At 43.8% G+C, this 15,079-nt stretch overlaps 2 protein-coding genes across 5 annotated transcripts in view; one reads left to right on the top strand and one right to left on the bottom strand.

Annotated features, from left to right (window-relative positions):
- The first annotated feature begins 230 nt into the window (after window positions 1-230).
- EIF3J (eukaryotic translation initiation factor 3 subunit J) lies at window positions 231-11,537 on the top strand. 2 transcript variants are annotated; one of them, XM_075506488.1, is made up of 8 exons: window positions 231-376; window positions 454-554; window positions 5,901-5,958; window positions 6,217-6,308; window positions 6,764-6,878; window positions 7,932-8,090; window positions 9,136-9,209; window positions 10,682-11,537. In XM_075506488.1, exons 1-8 carry the CDS (start codon window positions 349-351, stop codon window positions 10,808-10,810), a joined length of 756 nt encoding a protein of 251 aa, XP_075362603.1. In that variant the 5' UTR covers window positions 231-348; the 3' UTR covers window positions 10,811-11,537. The 2 variants fall into 2 exon arrangements, with proteins under 2 accessions (XP_075362603.1, XP_075362602.1); XM_075506487.1 differs by having other exon boundaries at window positions 10,679-11,537.
- A 1,078-nt stretch (window positions 11,538-12,615) lies between these two features.
- SPG11 (SPG11 vesicle trafficking associated, spatacsin) overlaps window positions 12,616-15,079 on the bottom strand; it is a 36,864-nt gene continuing 34,400 nt past the window's right edge. For 2 of the 3 annotated variants that reach the window (XM_075506482.1, XM_075506483.1), the window contains exons 38-40: window positions 14,898-15,053; window positions 14,186-14,337; window positions 12,631-13,779 (exon numbers count right to left, since the gene is read on the bottom strand). In XM_075506482.1, coding sequence (XP_075362597.1) covers window positions 13,599-13,779; window positions 14,186-14,337; window positions 14,898-15,053 — 489 coding nt within the window. In that variant the 3' untranslated portion in view covers window positions 12,631-13,598. Of the gene's footprint in view, window positions 13,780-14,185; window positions 14,338-14,897; window positions 15,054-15,079 lie in introns of all 3 variants that reach the window. The other variant, XM_075506481.1, reaches the window with a different exon arrangement.

Genomic DNA, 15,079 nt, shown 5'->3' with positions numbered 1-15,079 from the left:
CCGACCCGGCGGGGGGAGCGTGAGGGGCGAGGGCGAGTCCGCAGCGCGGCCCCGCTCCGCTCCGCTCCAGCCCCTCAGCCCGCCCGCCTCGGCTCGCCCTCGCCCTCGCCCCTCGCTCCTCGCCCCTCAGCCCGCCCGTCATGGCCGCCACCGCCCCCTCACGGCCCGCCCCGCCCCGCGGTGGGCGGAGCTCGGGGGGGAGCGCGCGCAGTCGGCGGGCGGGGCGCAGCCCCGGCAGTCCGCCGCCGTCCCGGCGTGCCCCGCGCGCGGCGCTGGCTGGGGCCGCTCTGGGGCGGCTGCCTCACCGTGCCTGCTGCGAGCGCCGGCGGTCGCGGCTCGGCGGGGAAGATGGCGGCGGAGGCGGCGGATTCGTGGGGTAGGTGGCGGCCGCCGCGCCCCGCCGGCGCCCCCCGCCCGCCCGCCCGCGCTCACCCGCTCTCCTCTCCCCCACAGACGCCGACAGCTTCGAGGTGGTGGAGCCGGTGGCGAAGCGGCTGGTGCCGGGAGTGGCCGGAGACCGCTGGGCCGGCGAGGATGAGGAGGACGACGTGAAGGTGCGGCCGGGCGGGCCCTCGCCGAGCCCTCGCGGCGTGGCGCGGCCACGGGGCCGGCCCCGCCGGCCGGCCGCGGCCCGGGGGCGGCGGGGAGCGGGCCGGGCCCGCCGGGGGCCGCTGCCATATGGTGCCGCGTGTGCGGGGGACGCGGGCCGGCGGCGCGGCCCGGCCCGGGGCAGGGGCAGGGGCGGCCCGGGCGGCGGGTGAGGAACGTCCCGCCGGGTGGGTCGGGCTCGTCGGGCCGGCTGGGCTCGCGCCTCTCCGGTGGCGACGCGCCGGCCCGGGGCGAGGGGCAGCGCGCGTGTCCGCGGCTGGGCCGGGCCCCGGGGGAGGCGGCGGGGGTCTCCGCGGGGGCCGGCGGCCGGGCGGGTGTCGGCGGCTCCGCCCGCGTGGAAGGGGCTCTCGGGTGTCGGCGCTCCGAAAGGGCAGCGGTCGGTTACAGATGACACGTCAAAATGCCGAGTGGAAAACGAGTCTGGCTCTGCCCTGCGCCCCTTAATCCCCGCGCAGAGCGGGCGTTCCCGCTGTGTTGGGTCTTCCAGGGGAGAGACAGACAGAGGCTTTCCAAGCCTGAAGAGGCGTCTCCTGTTCTCTGGGGGATCCACCTGCTGCTTCCCAGCTCCTTGCCAGGCTTCTGGGCGCTTTCCTGTGGCCGGCTAGTTTTCTCTTGCTTTCTGTAGCCTTGTAGATTCGTAGTTTTGAGTCTGGTGCGCTGGCTGAGCCGTTAGGATGGGCTTTAACGAAAGCAGTGCTGCAGTCGTGCTTCTGCTATCGACCAGAAACGTCTGTCTTGTCGCAGCATGCCTTTTCCACCCCTTTTGCCTACTTCTTCACACCCCCCTCCCGGGCCCCACTGCCACAGATGGAAAGTACAGCAGCATTACTGTGCAGTTTCGGATTTGGTAGTGCCCAGATCACTTAAAATATGTTTACTTAAGGCACTACTTGGAACGGATTTTTACTGTGTTTCAAAGAGTGATGTCTGCATGGAATCAGTATTAAAACGTGCAGATGTGCATTTCTGATGCTTATGAAAGCAGACCTTCCTTAAAAGCTGGTTTTCTCCTACTTAGTTCCAGCTGCCCCTTAGCAAGGCAGGGTGACAGAATGGTGGACGCCACAGAAACCTCGCTTTGCTCTGCGTATGTACAGACAGGGAGCAAAATGTTGCCAGGGAACATGCTTGATGAATGTAAGGAATGGAAATAGGTCATCTGAAAAAGACCTTTTTGTTTCAAATCGAGCTGCTGGGATCTTGTAATCGACAATCTCCCGAGGTGACTTGGTCACTGTCGTGTGGCCACGAGTATGACGCCTTCTGAAGTAGAGTATTGCTGCCTACTGGGTGAGGACTCCTTGGGTTTGTTATTGAGGCTGCTGATTGTGTTACCAGAATCTCTGAAAAACACCAACACAGTTGTCACAGTTGGAGCTTAGGGTGGTATTCTTTTTATAAATAGTATCAAAAAAGTAGTTCATCTTCTCTTAAAAGAAAACTAACAAATTTTTGTGAGTTACAGGCTGTCCATTTTCCTTCTTAAATTTAATAACACCCACACCCTGTAGTTGTTATAGGTGTCACATTACAGCAGGCAAAATAAGTAAAGGTATCGCTGCATACAGTAGCTACAGTCATTTGTAAAGAGTGTGGTTAGAATGTAACACTATGCATATATATCATTTATATATGTATATGTGTATATATACATGTGTATCTTAGGCTCGCTGTCTCTGTGAGGCTTGCTTTTTCTCCTTCCTTTGAAAGTGAGAAACTTCTCTGCTACGATAGAATGTGTCCAAGAGAACTGGACTTCAAGTGTTATTCCCTTGAAGACACCTCTGCTTTCTGTGGCTGTTTTAATAAAGGAACAAAGTTTTCCCACGTGTAGTAAGAATGCAACCACTTAAAACTTTCTGAGGGATCATGCTTTTAGTGCTGGAGTTGCATCTAGAGAGAAGGACCGGTCCAGCAAAGAAAGTTGTTTTATTTTCCTTTGTTTTGCTCTTCCTGTATAAACACTAAAGATGACAGCACTGAGCTTGGGAGGTGGTTGCTTTGGCTCTAGGTGCCTCGTTTGCAAGGGTCCACCTTGGGGAAGTACCCGCCTAAGAAAAATGAAGTGGTCTAAAATAGAAGCGCAAGGTGTTTTCGGACCATGAGTTTGTCTTCAGGTTGGTGTTTCACGCTTTGGAATGTGTTTTATATATTCAGATTCTGTAGTTTATTTTGGAAGATTTTTTAGTAGTGAACTTAAAAGTAACTGTGAAGTCCAAGAAACTTTGACTTCCCCAGGTTTTAAAATTAGCATCTTCATCAGTACCAAAACTGCTCTCCCGTGTTACCCAGAACACGAGTTTCCCAGAAGACCGGCCTCCTGCCAAGGAATTTTCATCTATTTACTCTTGGGCAATTCTGTGCTCAGCAAAGCCAGAACTGGGAAACGTGCGTGTTGTCATCCAGGCGACAGCCTCTGGCATGGTACAGTCATTTCTCTCTGAAGGAGAGCGTTCTGGTCTAGCTGGGAATCCAAATGCTGGAGTACCTCTTGCTGTCCAATCATGCCTTCTGGTTTTGGGGGCAAAAAATGTGCATTATCATATATTTAAGGTACATGGGATGGAGCATATGAAATCATAAGAGAGCTGCTCTCATCAAGGGTTTATTTACATTAAGTAGAAGATGTTTTCAATGGCCTTTTTTTAGATAAGTATGCGTAAATGAGTATTGTTGAAATACTTCAAAGTTTTAAGGTACTTTAGTGGATATATTTGGGAATAAAGATGTTCTCTTTGAATTACTTTGTATCAGTGCAAAGATAGACTAAAGCAATTTTCTTTTCCTCCAAGAGAGTTCACTGGAATTTATAAAACACAGAAATAGGTGTATATTTGGATACTCCCCCCACCCCCCAGTTTAAAAAAAAAAAAAAAGTAAAAAAAAAAAAAAGAATAATGTTCTATTGCTGTTTAAAAAAAAAAAAAAGCCTTGGAGAAGAGTGAGATATTATTCGGCATGGCTGGGAGACCTGCAGATCTTAGCACACCAGGTTGAAGAGGGAATCCTCAGACGGCGATGTCTCGCAGGTTGCCCTACCAGGAGCATTCCTCCGATGACGCTGAGCCTGCAGTTGCCTGTCCCCGGTCCCAGCAGCGTTGTTCTGCCGGTGGAGCTGTGGGTAGGCTCCTGGCAGTCAACAATCCCTTCAGTTAAAGTCGAGATCTTAAATTCCGCCTAACAGCTCAGGGGGAGGCTGGGCCAGACGGACGGCAGTCACACTGCCTGCCGAAGGGTCTGCTTTATCATCTCAGCTTTGCAAGCTAAAGCTGCCACCGTGCGCTGTCCCCGTGGCAGGCGTGGCTAGCAGGGATGTGGTCTGCTGTGGGGAAAGAGCATGTCTGTCGTCACATGGAAGTCCTTGCCCACGTACCCTCTGTTAAGTCTCCCAAACATAATAACAACATGCAGTAGTTTCCTTCAATCCCATGAGTACCTTTACATAATGGACAGGGTGCCTGTCCTCTCAGGTTTTGCACCATAAAATACTTGATTTTAAAATCTGTCTGTGAAGGACAGGACAAGGGGTAAGGCAGCAAGCTATATACAGCAGTAATGAAAAGAGCTATTTCAGAAGTGGGTGTAACAAACTCTTAATTAGATAGGAGCTAAAATAATGCTGCTCCAAATTCAAGTCAGCTTCTTGGAATGTGGAAGGGAAGCTGAATCCCTTACCAGGGCCAATTAACTTGAGTGAGCTGGTAGATGAACTCGGGCGTCTTCCTTGCTTGGATCAGCACATTGCAGTGAAATACTGAGTTCTTCCGCCAGTGTCTTTTATTTTGCCATGCCAGTAGCAACCCTTAGAAATTAATAAATAGCTTGCATTACTGTTGTGAGGTAGAAATCAGAAAATTCAGGATTTATGGTTTTTAAGCTTACCTATAATGATGTACTGACAGTATGTGTGATTTTTGTGTAAACTAGGTCTTGTCAAATGTAATCTCTTAAGCTTGCAAGTTGAGTTGAAACAGGTGACTAAAATTAGATTCCCGTGAGATTTCTTGGCTTTAACTTCTGGTGTGTACATGCCGAGTACCACATGATGTAACTTCACATCAATTTTAGAGCATTGATTTCCATGCGGAGGCCATCCACTTGAATTTGCAGTGGCATTAGGACAAGAATATATACTCCCATAACCCTTACCCAGGTAACTGTCAGGAAGAAACTGCAGAATTACTGCTGGCAAAGTCTGCAGCTGACACCAGCAGGTCAGTTCTGTAGAAAACGATGCTTCCTTGGTATTCAGTTGAACCATAGGTAGTGTTTTGAACCAGGGATCGTCCACCAGGGTACAGGACCGTGGCTGTGTGGAGTGGGAGACAGTGGCTCTGAAAGGAAGGAGGGCTGTTTGCGATGGCTGATGGCGAGGCGTGCAGCACAGTGGCTGAGGACCACTGTGAACCCTAAACGTGCTGAAGATAAAAACTGGAGGCGGAGTTACTGCAGACACCACAGCTAAGACTGTTTGAAAATACACCTGAGAATGTGATGGCTGTTGGAGAACATTTAAGTGATTTGTTCCTGGGAAGAGTCTTTTGATAGCCCCTTTGCTTATTAAAAAAGCAGTAGTTAGTCAAAAATTGGTCCAAAACGTGTTCTTGTGACTGTTACAAGTTGGTGTTCCTGCCTAAAGCTGGGCGTTCTCCTCTGTCTGCTTACTGCCGCTTTCCCTGCTCCTGCAGCACAGCCCTGTCTGCTGCGCGTTGCGCTGGGGTTGTTCGCCCGTGTGTCGCAGTTCCACGTGCAGCCACTCGAATGCTTTTCCCAGCACAGGGGAGAGGGGCATGCTGGTGTGGGTCAGCTACGGGGATCTTGGAAAGAATGGGTCTTTTGGTGGTGGTGACAGCGTGTTCTGGTTTAAAGTGGTTTCAGCCGAGTTGTGTGTTTCCAGCGGTGGCTGTACTATGTGCATGCATCCGATGACATTCCAGTATCTTGTAATGTGTACGACAAGAAATTACAATAAACTCATGTTTGACTGTGGGTGTTGATTTGACTGTTTGTGATCTTGCTTTTGTAACGATATTGACATGAGCTTCCTGATTCTTTGAATAAAAGCTGCCTTTTTCATGGTAAGAACTGGTCCTGAAACATCTTGGTCAGCTCCCAAAAGCAGTGCCCTTGCTGTACAGCTCTCATGACTTCCTCCCCACTTCCTCGCTCCAATACATAAGATTAATCAATACGTGAGCGTTTAAAGAGGTTATATGTAAGCTACTGTTCTTTGTTACCTAAACAAGTAGAAAGTATCTGTAAAAGAATCTTAATTAAAACTTATTTTGTAGGATAACTGGGATGATGAGGAGGAAGAGGAGGAAGTAAAGGAGACAGAGATAAAACAAGGTAAGACTTAAAAGGAATACGTGGCTCTGTATGCAGCGTCAGAACAGCCACTCGTTTTGTCTTGAGTGTAGCTGAAAAATCAAAAGCACTTTCCAAATGGGGTCGGGTTTGTTTTTGACAAAGCACGTCTTTTAACTCTCTCTGTGTTCAGATTCCGGTAACTGAGCTCTGAGGCTTTCTCTTTGATTAGGGTTTCTATAGTTGCTGGAAAAAAAAACAGTAGACCTCTTGAGAGCTGTATTGTTCAATGTTTTACAGAACCGAAAGTTTCAGAAAAAAAGAAAATAGCAGAAAAAATAAAAGAAAAAGAAAAGCTACAGAAGAAAAAGCAAGAGGAGCTTAAAAAAAGGGTAACTTTTTTTGTTCTGGGTCTCATAAAATTTAGAGGGCAGGTTTGATTTTTTTTTTTTTTTGAGGTTGAACAAGAACTGTAAAGATCTTGACTGTTCTGATAAAACAAACTTAAGTCTTGTACTTCATAACATCTGGGGAATGTTAGCTTTAATTTCTCTGTAATTTAACCAGGTTATTGAAATAATGCTTATCGCTGTTTCTTTTGTATGCACCTCATGATAAAACATGCAGCTGTTTCTTCCTACTTCTTGTAAAATGAACGCTTTGTGAAACAAGGTGGCGTTGTGATATGGTGTTGGGGTGGTTTTCAGGTTTGTACATGCTTGAGGTGTATTGACTTCAGGCAGATGTAAGCTATTCAGATGGCACTGGAAAAAACACGATTTCTTGTACTACCTCTGCTTAAGGGTAAGCAATATAATGTTCTCCGTATATACATTTTTTAATTCAGTTAGAGGCACCAGAGGAACATAAAGAACTTACACCAGAAGAACAGTTAGCAGACAAACTACGACTAAAGAAATTACAAGAGGAGTCCGACCTTGAGTTAGCAAAAGAAACATTTGGTAAGTGTGCTGTGCCCGAGTCGAGCAAGTCAATGTAACTGTAGCGTCACAAAAGCCCTGTATCCTCCAAATAAAACTGTGTTATGTGTGGATACCCTGCAAAAAGAACTGAGCAGGATTTGACTGTTGGCCCACGTGCAGGTCGTGTTACTGAGAATAAAGAGGGGTTTAAATTCAGACTACTGGAGGCATGTCCTGGTACGAAGGACTAATTGCAAGAGCCACAAAAGCATCTTTAGAATAGAAGGTGCTTTTTGTTAACGTCATGGTAGGAAAAAGATGGCTGAGTAAAGTTTCCAACATATTGGTACAGGAAAAAAAAAAAAAAGAAAAAAGTGCTGTCTCTTCGTGTTCGAAGGTGCTTTACGACATGGATTTAATGAGGCTTTGGATGAGTGTGGCACAGCATCTCACGCGTGCTTTACTTCAGGCAATCTATGTACTAAGCTAGATGTTGAGCAAACCAGTTACGTTAGTGGAATGAGCTTGTTTCCCAGCATAGACGAAGTAGACTTAAAGCAGATCATTCTGGTTTTGTGCTTTGACAGAACTAGCAAAGATACTGATTCATAGCAGCATTCTTCAAACATGAAAGCCTGTTTCCTTGATTATAGTGAATTACACAGCTTGTTACTCAGTGAAAATTCTCCTCTGCAAGTCTTCTGAAAGAGTTCAGTGCCTTGGGGGGGGATGCATTGAATACAGTTGCAAAGAACCAACTACGTTTTGCGCTTAGGAGCTCAAGACAGGAATTCCTTATTTAAGGGGAAAGGGGCTTCGTGTAGTGCACGTTGCTCCAGAGAATAGGAATAGCTGGTTCAAATTACTAAGCTTGGCAGCAGAATCTCTTTCCATACAGGCTGGTAACTCAGGCTGTTAGCTTTTGTGCGGCAGAAGCCAGTGAGAAGTGAGCAAGCAAACCTCGGCTTTGGTTTTGTAAAGCTTCAGTGGAGGTGGGGAACTGAATGTGAACGAGGTTACTTGTTTCCTCTGGTGTCATTTTTTCGGGATCACAGCTAAGGTGTTCTCTAATACCTCTGTCTTTCTGTGCAGGTGTAAATAACACTTGTGGAATAGATGCCATGAATCCCTCTTCAAAAGATGATTTTACGGAATTTGGCAAACTACTAAAAGAGAAAATTACACAGTATGAAAAATCATTACATTATGCCAGTTTTTTGGAAGCATTAGTTCGAGACGTATGTATTTCATGTAAGTTAAGTGAAAGACATCCTAGAATACACTGCTACCAAAATGGCAATGGAGTTGAGGTTGAAAACATGCTGTTATAGTAAACGTTAAATTGAGATCGAGCTATGTAGTTTTTGCTAACCAAAGTACTAATCTGTTTCACTGCCTAGTATCCGATTCCATTCCCACAAACTATTACAGATTGTGTGCTTGTACAAGAGTTACTCTTTCTGCGTGTCAGTTAAAGATAGTCATTTTACAAAGTGTGAATTTTTGTGCTGATCTAAATCTTGCATGTTTTTCTTGAAGCCATTTCTAAAATAATAATAATAAAAAAATTCTCTGAGCCAGATAACTTGAGTAGCTCATTTGGAAGCAAACTATTACAAAACTGAGTTCATGTAATTCTGGGACTGCAAAATAAATGGTTCTGGAATTCGGCATGTAACTATACAGAGATAAAACTAACTTAAACTCATTTTTTTTCCATTGCTCTGGTAGGCTGAAGTACTTGCTGAATTCATTGCTTGAGATCTTTTCCCGTACTGTATGCATATTGTCCTTCAGTGAAGTGGTAACTTGATGCTATTTAGCGCTGTATAAATACAGCGATCACTGGCTGACTGGAGCTGGTAACTTAAATTTCAGATGGATTCCAGATCTTCTGAAGTGAAGGACTCCCAACCTCTTGGACCATTTGTTGTTAATAATAAAAAATTATTGTTAATCCAGTGCTCCTTTTGATATGGATGCAGTAAAATACAGTAAAACATATTTTACTGTTCAAATGCCTCCTCATGAAGACTTTTGTGTTCACTAACTCTTACTTTGCAAGTTTTACCTTCTGCAACGTTCAAGCTGCTTACTAGGGACCATCTGAAATAGTAGTTGTGGTTATAAGGACCAGAATTACCCAGTCTGTATTTTGCTCATTTAAATCAAGTAATTGCCCATACTTACTACTAACACTTATTTCTAGTTTTTAGAGAATGTTGATGTTAGATTATTTAACTGCCTTCTAAGAACAATATTAATGAGGAATTTTTTTTTTCCCCCGCTGATGTAGTGGAAATTGATGATTTGAAAAAGATCACAAATACTTTGACAGTACTATGCAGTGAAAAACAAAAACAAGAAAAGGTAAGACTTCTACATGTGTCTGCAGCAATAACAATACCTGCTAACGGTGCTAATCTGGAAAATGGGAATAGGTCTCCTGCTGACTTGAACCGCTGACTTTGTTAGAGGTAGTAGCAGGAGATTAAGCGATAACCTTGGATACTGGTTTAGCATTAAATCCTCTTCACTGTGTGAGGTAATCAGGAGTTGATTGAATCTAGAGATCACGGGCAAAACCTTGATTAGTTCACATGAATGTTACCTACGTGCTAACCTTGTTACTTTTCATGCTGCCTTGGAGTTAAAATGGCAGACGCCCATATCCTGAGGACAGAAGCCAGCCTTGTTTAGAGTTAAATGCCAGTATAATACCAATCTATGGAAGTAACTTAAATCTTTGCCAACGTTTGGGATTTTGAATAGCAGGTAACTGGGATTTTTACACTGTCATGCAAACTAAAGCACAGGCAAGGAAGAGTAAGTTTTAAGAAGTGATGTAATAGCTTCACTGATGCTTACGTGATGCAAAACATTGTGTTTTATAGCATACATCTATGTTAAAACTCCAGGTGGGTTGGAGTTCAATGAATAGCAACAAAGATAGCAACAAAATCAAGCAGAAAATGTGACTAGCAGTGCAACTCTTTTGGTATGTTTTAAATCAAATTGGAGGATTAACAGTCCTCTGCTGTTTGTTTCCTACCAATGAAGGTAGTAACTTGTAAATGTAAAATGGGAACCCTCCTAGACACAAACTGTTCCAGTGGTAGGTGCTCTTCTGTGATGCCAGTTCTAACTCTCCAGGTGAGAGGGAAGCACCTTAATGCAAAACAAACTTTACGGACAGTGTTAATGCATTAAGTCTGGCTTTTGGCAAGTGCGATAAACTTTTTCTTTAATATGAACTGCACTTTGGAGAGAAGCCTGTGACTTGTTGAACCAAAGAAGTTTAAAAGGAAAAAGTATGTATACTTCCTATTTTTATACTCTTCTCTCCTGGTTTTTCATGTAAATTAGTTTGGTCAACCACTGAAAGCTACAAGTACACCAAGCCAGCAAGGAAGAGCTTTACTGTGAAATGTTCTGTAAAGTTTGTTAAGGACTTCCATTTTTTTGCAAGGAAGACATTCAGCCACTATGGTGATAAAAGCCACGTTAAATTCCTTAATTAAACTGGTAATTTCACAAAACTAAACACTTGACTCTGCATTTACTTAGTTATTCTACTTGTTTAGAGTCTAAGTAAAATAAGATGAAAGGCAAAACATGGGCAAGTATGTGATGCAGGGTGCTGAGGGACACCTGAAAATGCCACAGCTTTACTATGACTAGGTTGCATCGTGGGATGAAATGCGGGGGTAGAAATCAAAGGGCAACAGCGCATTCACTGCATGGGTATGCGAATGCTCATACCCAAAGACATGTGGCATTAATTAAAATAATGACAAACTACTGTGGATTTTAAAGTAAACATGCTCTTCTTATTTAAGCAGAATAAAGCCAAAAAGAAGAAAAAAGGTGTTGTGCCTGGAGGAGGTTTAAAGGCTACTATGAAAGATGACCTGGCTGATTACGGAGGATACGATGGAGAATACGTACAAGACTTTGAAGACTTCATGTGACATTTATCTCCCCTTCTGTTGTCTTTCTGTTGCCCATAATCCCTTAAACATGTAGCACAACTTTTCTTCCTTTAAATTCTGCCAAATGCTACAATCAAAATTGCAGTATCTCTGTGCTGGTGGTTTAACTCTGGATGGGCCCGTGCTAAAGCACTGGGCTTCCTGTTCTGTGGTCAGGGGTTAGAGTGAAGACATTTAAAAGCTATGTAAATTGCAGTTAAAAAACCCCAAATTCTGATAATGGTAACTGTTGCTATTTGATTTTATAGTAACAGCCACTAAATTGGAAATGAATTTCAACATGGCAAGGTATTATTACCAGCACAGTTCAGTGACATGGCCTTAACTGTACCTCCTTGAACGACTTGTTTGATGAACAAAAGCAGTTTGCAGCAAGGGCATGGTGTGCACTTAGTATTACAATTGCTTTGTCTTAAGTTAGAGCTTGAGGTTTTCAGTATATTGTGAAGGGGAACTGCTAACTTCAGTGTGAGGATACTGCACCTGGAAATGCATCACTGGAGATGCCCACTACTGCAAAGCTTGACAGCTAAACAAAGAGAACACGGGGTGGGGCAGGACCAGGAAAGAGTTGCTTATTTGAAAAAAACAACTTGTGTCTTGAATATGAAGTTTAGTTTCCATTCATCTAAATTTCTACTAATGCAGCTGTATGGGTTGGGTATTCTTTAACAGTTAATTGCCTGGTTTAAGTGTAAAAAAACAAGACTTCCTTTTGGTCTCTCATGGGTTGTGGTAGATCTTTCACAACTCAGCCATTTTCTTTCATTTAAAAAAAAAAAAACAAACTTGCTTAGCAAACTGCAACAGTTACTACAGTTGGGCAAATTGTTATGTTAACAATTATGACATCTGCAATGTTTTATAAAGCAACTAATTTAATAAAAATCACTATTGAGGACTTCACTACGGCTTCTTTTAGTATCTTACAGTAAAAATACTTGCAGTGGTAGAGTTGCAAAACAGACGTGTGCTGGGTGTGTGTTACTAGGTCTAGTCTCCGCTCTGCCTTGCAGCTTAACTGGTTTCATTCTTGTAAAATGGCTGTTTCTTATGCTGATCTATCCAGATGCTGATGGCGAACAACATACTTTTAGGGCTGCCATAATGCAAGCATTTCCGTGATGAACTTCATCTTTGTTGCTGGAACTGCTGAGCTCAGTGGCTTGTACTTACCTTAGTAAGGGTGGCCATTTCAGGGTGGCCCAGATCAGTGCAAGCAGTTCTTTTATTCCAACTGGCAGCTGCCATTACTGCAAGCAGTCCTGCACTTACAACTTGTGGTTTACTTGGGTGTTTGTTCCCAATGTGGATGGGATATGTGTGTGCTTCCACAAGGCAGGTGTTCTTCCAGATCCTTCCTGTTGTTAGTGGTCCCAAGTTTTTAAAGGCTCAGGGATGGTAATTCTCAGAAGGATAGCTCGAGGTTCTCCTTTCATGCCAGGAACTTTAAAGTTCAAGTTAAAAGCTTGCTAGCCATTATTTAACTCAGACTAATCAGAGCCAGCTCAGTCTAATTTGGTCTTACAAGACTGACTGGAACTGGAATTTTAAATAGTGTTCTGCTCAGGCATAATCCTCCCTACATAAAATGTTTTATTTATCAACGGAGCTGTGACTTGTACTGTGTATACCTGTATACGACTTCTAGTGCTAGCATTGCAGATTTGAGATAAATACTGTGCAAGTAAATATTTGTCAGATGCAGCAGTTGCTAGCATGAAAATGTTCAGCAACCAAAAGGAGATTGTAAGCTGTAAATCCAAGTTAGCATCTCTTTGCTAATTAACTAACTGGGTTGCTATGGCATTTGTATTTTTGCTAGGATAATGTTTAGAGATAGTACGATATCGTAGCTTAATTGTACTTAAAAGCTGTCTATGCTATAGTCAGCTGTCAGCCCTCCCTACCCCCTCTTTTTTGGACAGGAGGTAACTTCTTCGGATTAGCTGGAAGCTCTGCAGGCTGCATTTGTTTTGGGGAGCATACAGAATCCAAGCTGAAAGTGGGTTTCTGCCTGAAGCAGTGTCCAAGTCTTATCCCCCTCCCCAGTTAAATCAGACCTGATCTTGTAAACCTGCCAAAATATCGAAGTGGCAGAATGCTCTGGTTGCTAGCTCCTGACAGGGTGTCGATACCAACTGTCTGCCCAGTAGGACTGCCTAAGCATGGAAAGGAGCTAAAATTTAATAACCGTTCAGAATGTATTTCTGCTTGATTACTTCTTTTACTCCAAGACAGTAGCGAATCAAGTATATGCTGTTTAGAGTTGTACAGGACTATCACTTTATACTAAGCTAGAAAACAAAACCAGGCTAATCAGACTGGAATCAAGGAATGGATTATCCTAGCACCTATCTAAAACTTTCTCCTGCTTATTTCCTTGTCAATGTACTGGATATTCTGCACATTCTATTTCAGCCTTTTGTTGGTTTAGATACAATTCCGATGGTGATCCATCATCCACACCTCTAATTTAGAGGACTGCTGGATCTCTAGTTCATCATCAGCTGTGCCAGTCTGCATTTGCTGGTTACTCAAGTATTTTGTAAACAGTAAGATTTATTATACAAAACACAATTTTCGGTTAACACAGTCTCAGCATTTTAAATATTTACCAGTTTTCTGGAGTAACTTTGACATAGCAGCCTATCATTGTAAGCAGGTAATTAATAAAAATATCTGTTAAAGAATCAGTACTAACCATGCAAGAAGCTGTGGCACTGGTACTTGTCAGAGCCAGTCTCTGCTGCATGCAGGTTGGATTCTAGTTTGATAACATATCATTAAGACAACAGCCAGTCTGTGCATCCTTCAGAAGCGTATTTACCACATCGTAGAACTTGTTATCGTAAGCCAATCTGTAGTATGTGTAGATATCTTCACAGTAAGCGAGCAATTTCTTCAGATTTTTCAGAGCAGCATCAGTAGGTGGGTGTTGTTTAACTCTGAAAATAATTGTACGTAGAATTGAAATAGAAAGGCTTCGTGGACAAAGATTGTAAGACTATCTTGCTGGAGAACTGTAAGAACTATATTTCTTCAAAAGAGATTGTGCTCACCATGTACATTGGATTCTCTTGGTTGTTTATTTTGCTCTGATTAATTTTAAAAAAGATTTGATCTGACCAGCCCTAAGGCACCCTATTTATCCAGCTCAATAAAAACGGTAGATCCTGTGTTACTTCCACCATATGCTTAAGAAACTGAATAGATCTCAAGTCCCTGTATACTACACTTCATCACGTAAAAGGTTTTAATAGTACTAAGACATGCATGCTGTTAAACACGCAGTTGCTCCTCTAAAGTAGCCTGTGGAAAAGAAAGTTCCAATTTGAGTGTAGAACTACTTACTTCTTAGCAATCTCCTCAAATATGCTAGGCTTCAGTGGTCTTTGTTGTTTAAATTCTTCTAAGTAAGTGAAGTCTCCCTTGGTGATCACTTGTTGATACAGAACTTCAGCCCAATCTGGAACAAACTCATAAGCCTCAGCCACAATAGCTGCCTGCAGGGAGAACAGAGGCTGGAATTACTGAGCAGCAAGAGTTTATTCTTGCACAGGAACATTCCTATACTTAGAATACTTAAAATGTTCTAGGTCTTCTGTTTGGCCCATCTCTTGATGCTGTTCTTGAGAGCGGCTGTGTTACAGAGAAATACAAGGGTAACAAAATACTGCAAATAATTTTCCTTCACCCCTAAACAAGATGTCAGAGGGGGGTGGTTTGTTCTCTTTAAAAAGCCCTTTTCTTTCTTATTTCCAAATTTACAAAACGATGGATGCCAATGTAGATTAGATTTCAGGGCTCTGGTGTAGATTCACAGCAGCATGAGAGCTGCTGGATAGCCAAGGTCCTGGCTGTACGATGGCAGCAAGCCAGCAAGGACTGCCAAAAGTGTCAGTCCACACCAGGATCTGCAGCAATATGACGAGTTAATAGTCACGGGACTTGGTGGCCACGTGGCAGAGCTGAGCGTTACGCTCACAGGAGCAGAGTGCTTCAGTACCTGCTGTTTAAAACAATCATTTTCAGAAAAAATAACAGCTGAGGAAGCCAAGCTTACCTGATAGAATCTAGGCAAGGACATGATGGAGTCCATCAGGTTCTGTCTGTTCAGGTTGATCAGCATAGTGCTCTGACCAGTGTTGAGAAAATGCAGCTGGAGGGTTATCAGCTTTGTCAGCCGACTGCAGCGCAAGGACTGGCGGACACAGGAGTCCTATTTAATAAATCAAAGACAAATGC

The sequence above is a fragment of the Mycteria americana genome, chromosome 6, assembly GCF_035582795.1.
Source record: "Mycteria americana isolate JAX WOST 10 ecotype Jacksonville Zoo and Gardens chromosome 6, USCA_MyAme_1.0, whole genome shotgun sequence".
Lineage (NCBI taxonomy): Eukaryota > Metazoa > Chordata > Aves > Ciconiiformes > Ciconiidae > Mycteria > Mycteria americana.
The sequence above is the reverse complement of the archived record's forward strand: the minus strand, read 5'-3'. Positions and strand labels throughout refer to the sequence as shown.

Bases quoted from the DNA above. Each gene is read 5' to 3' on its own strand.
- EIF3J (XM_075506487.1), top strand. From the start codon at position 349: ATGGCGGCGGAGGCGGCGGATTCGTGGG. The intron at 555-5,900 runs GTGCGGCCGGGC...CTTATTTTGTAG, and splicing joins ATGAGGAGGACGACGTGAAG to GATAACTGGGATGATGAGGA. The intron at 6,309-6,763 runs GTAACTTTTTTT...TTTTTAATTCAG, and splicing joins AAGAGGAGCTTAAAAAAAGG to TTAGAGGCACCAGAGGAACA.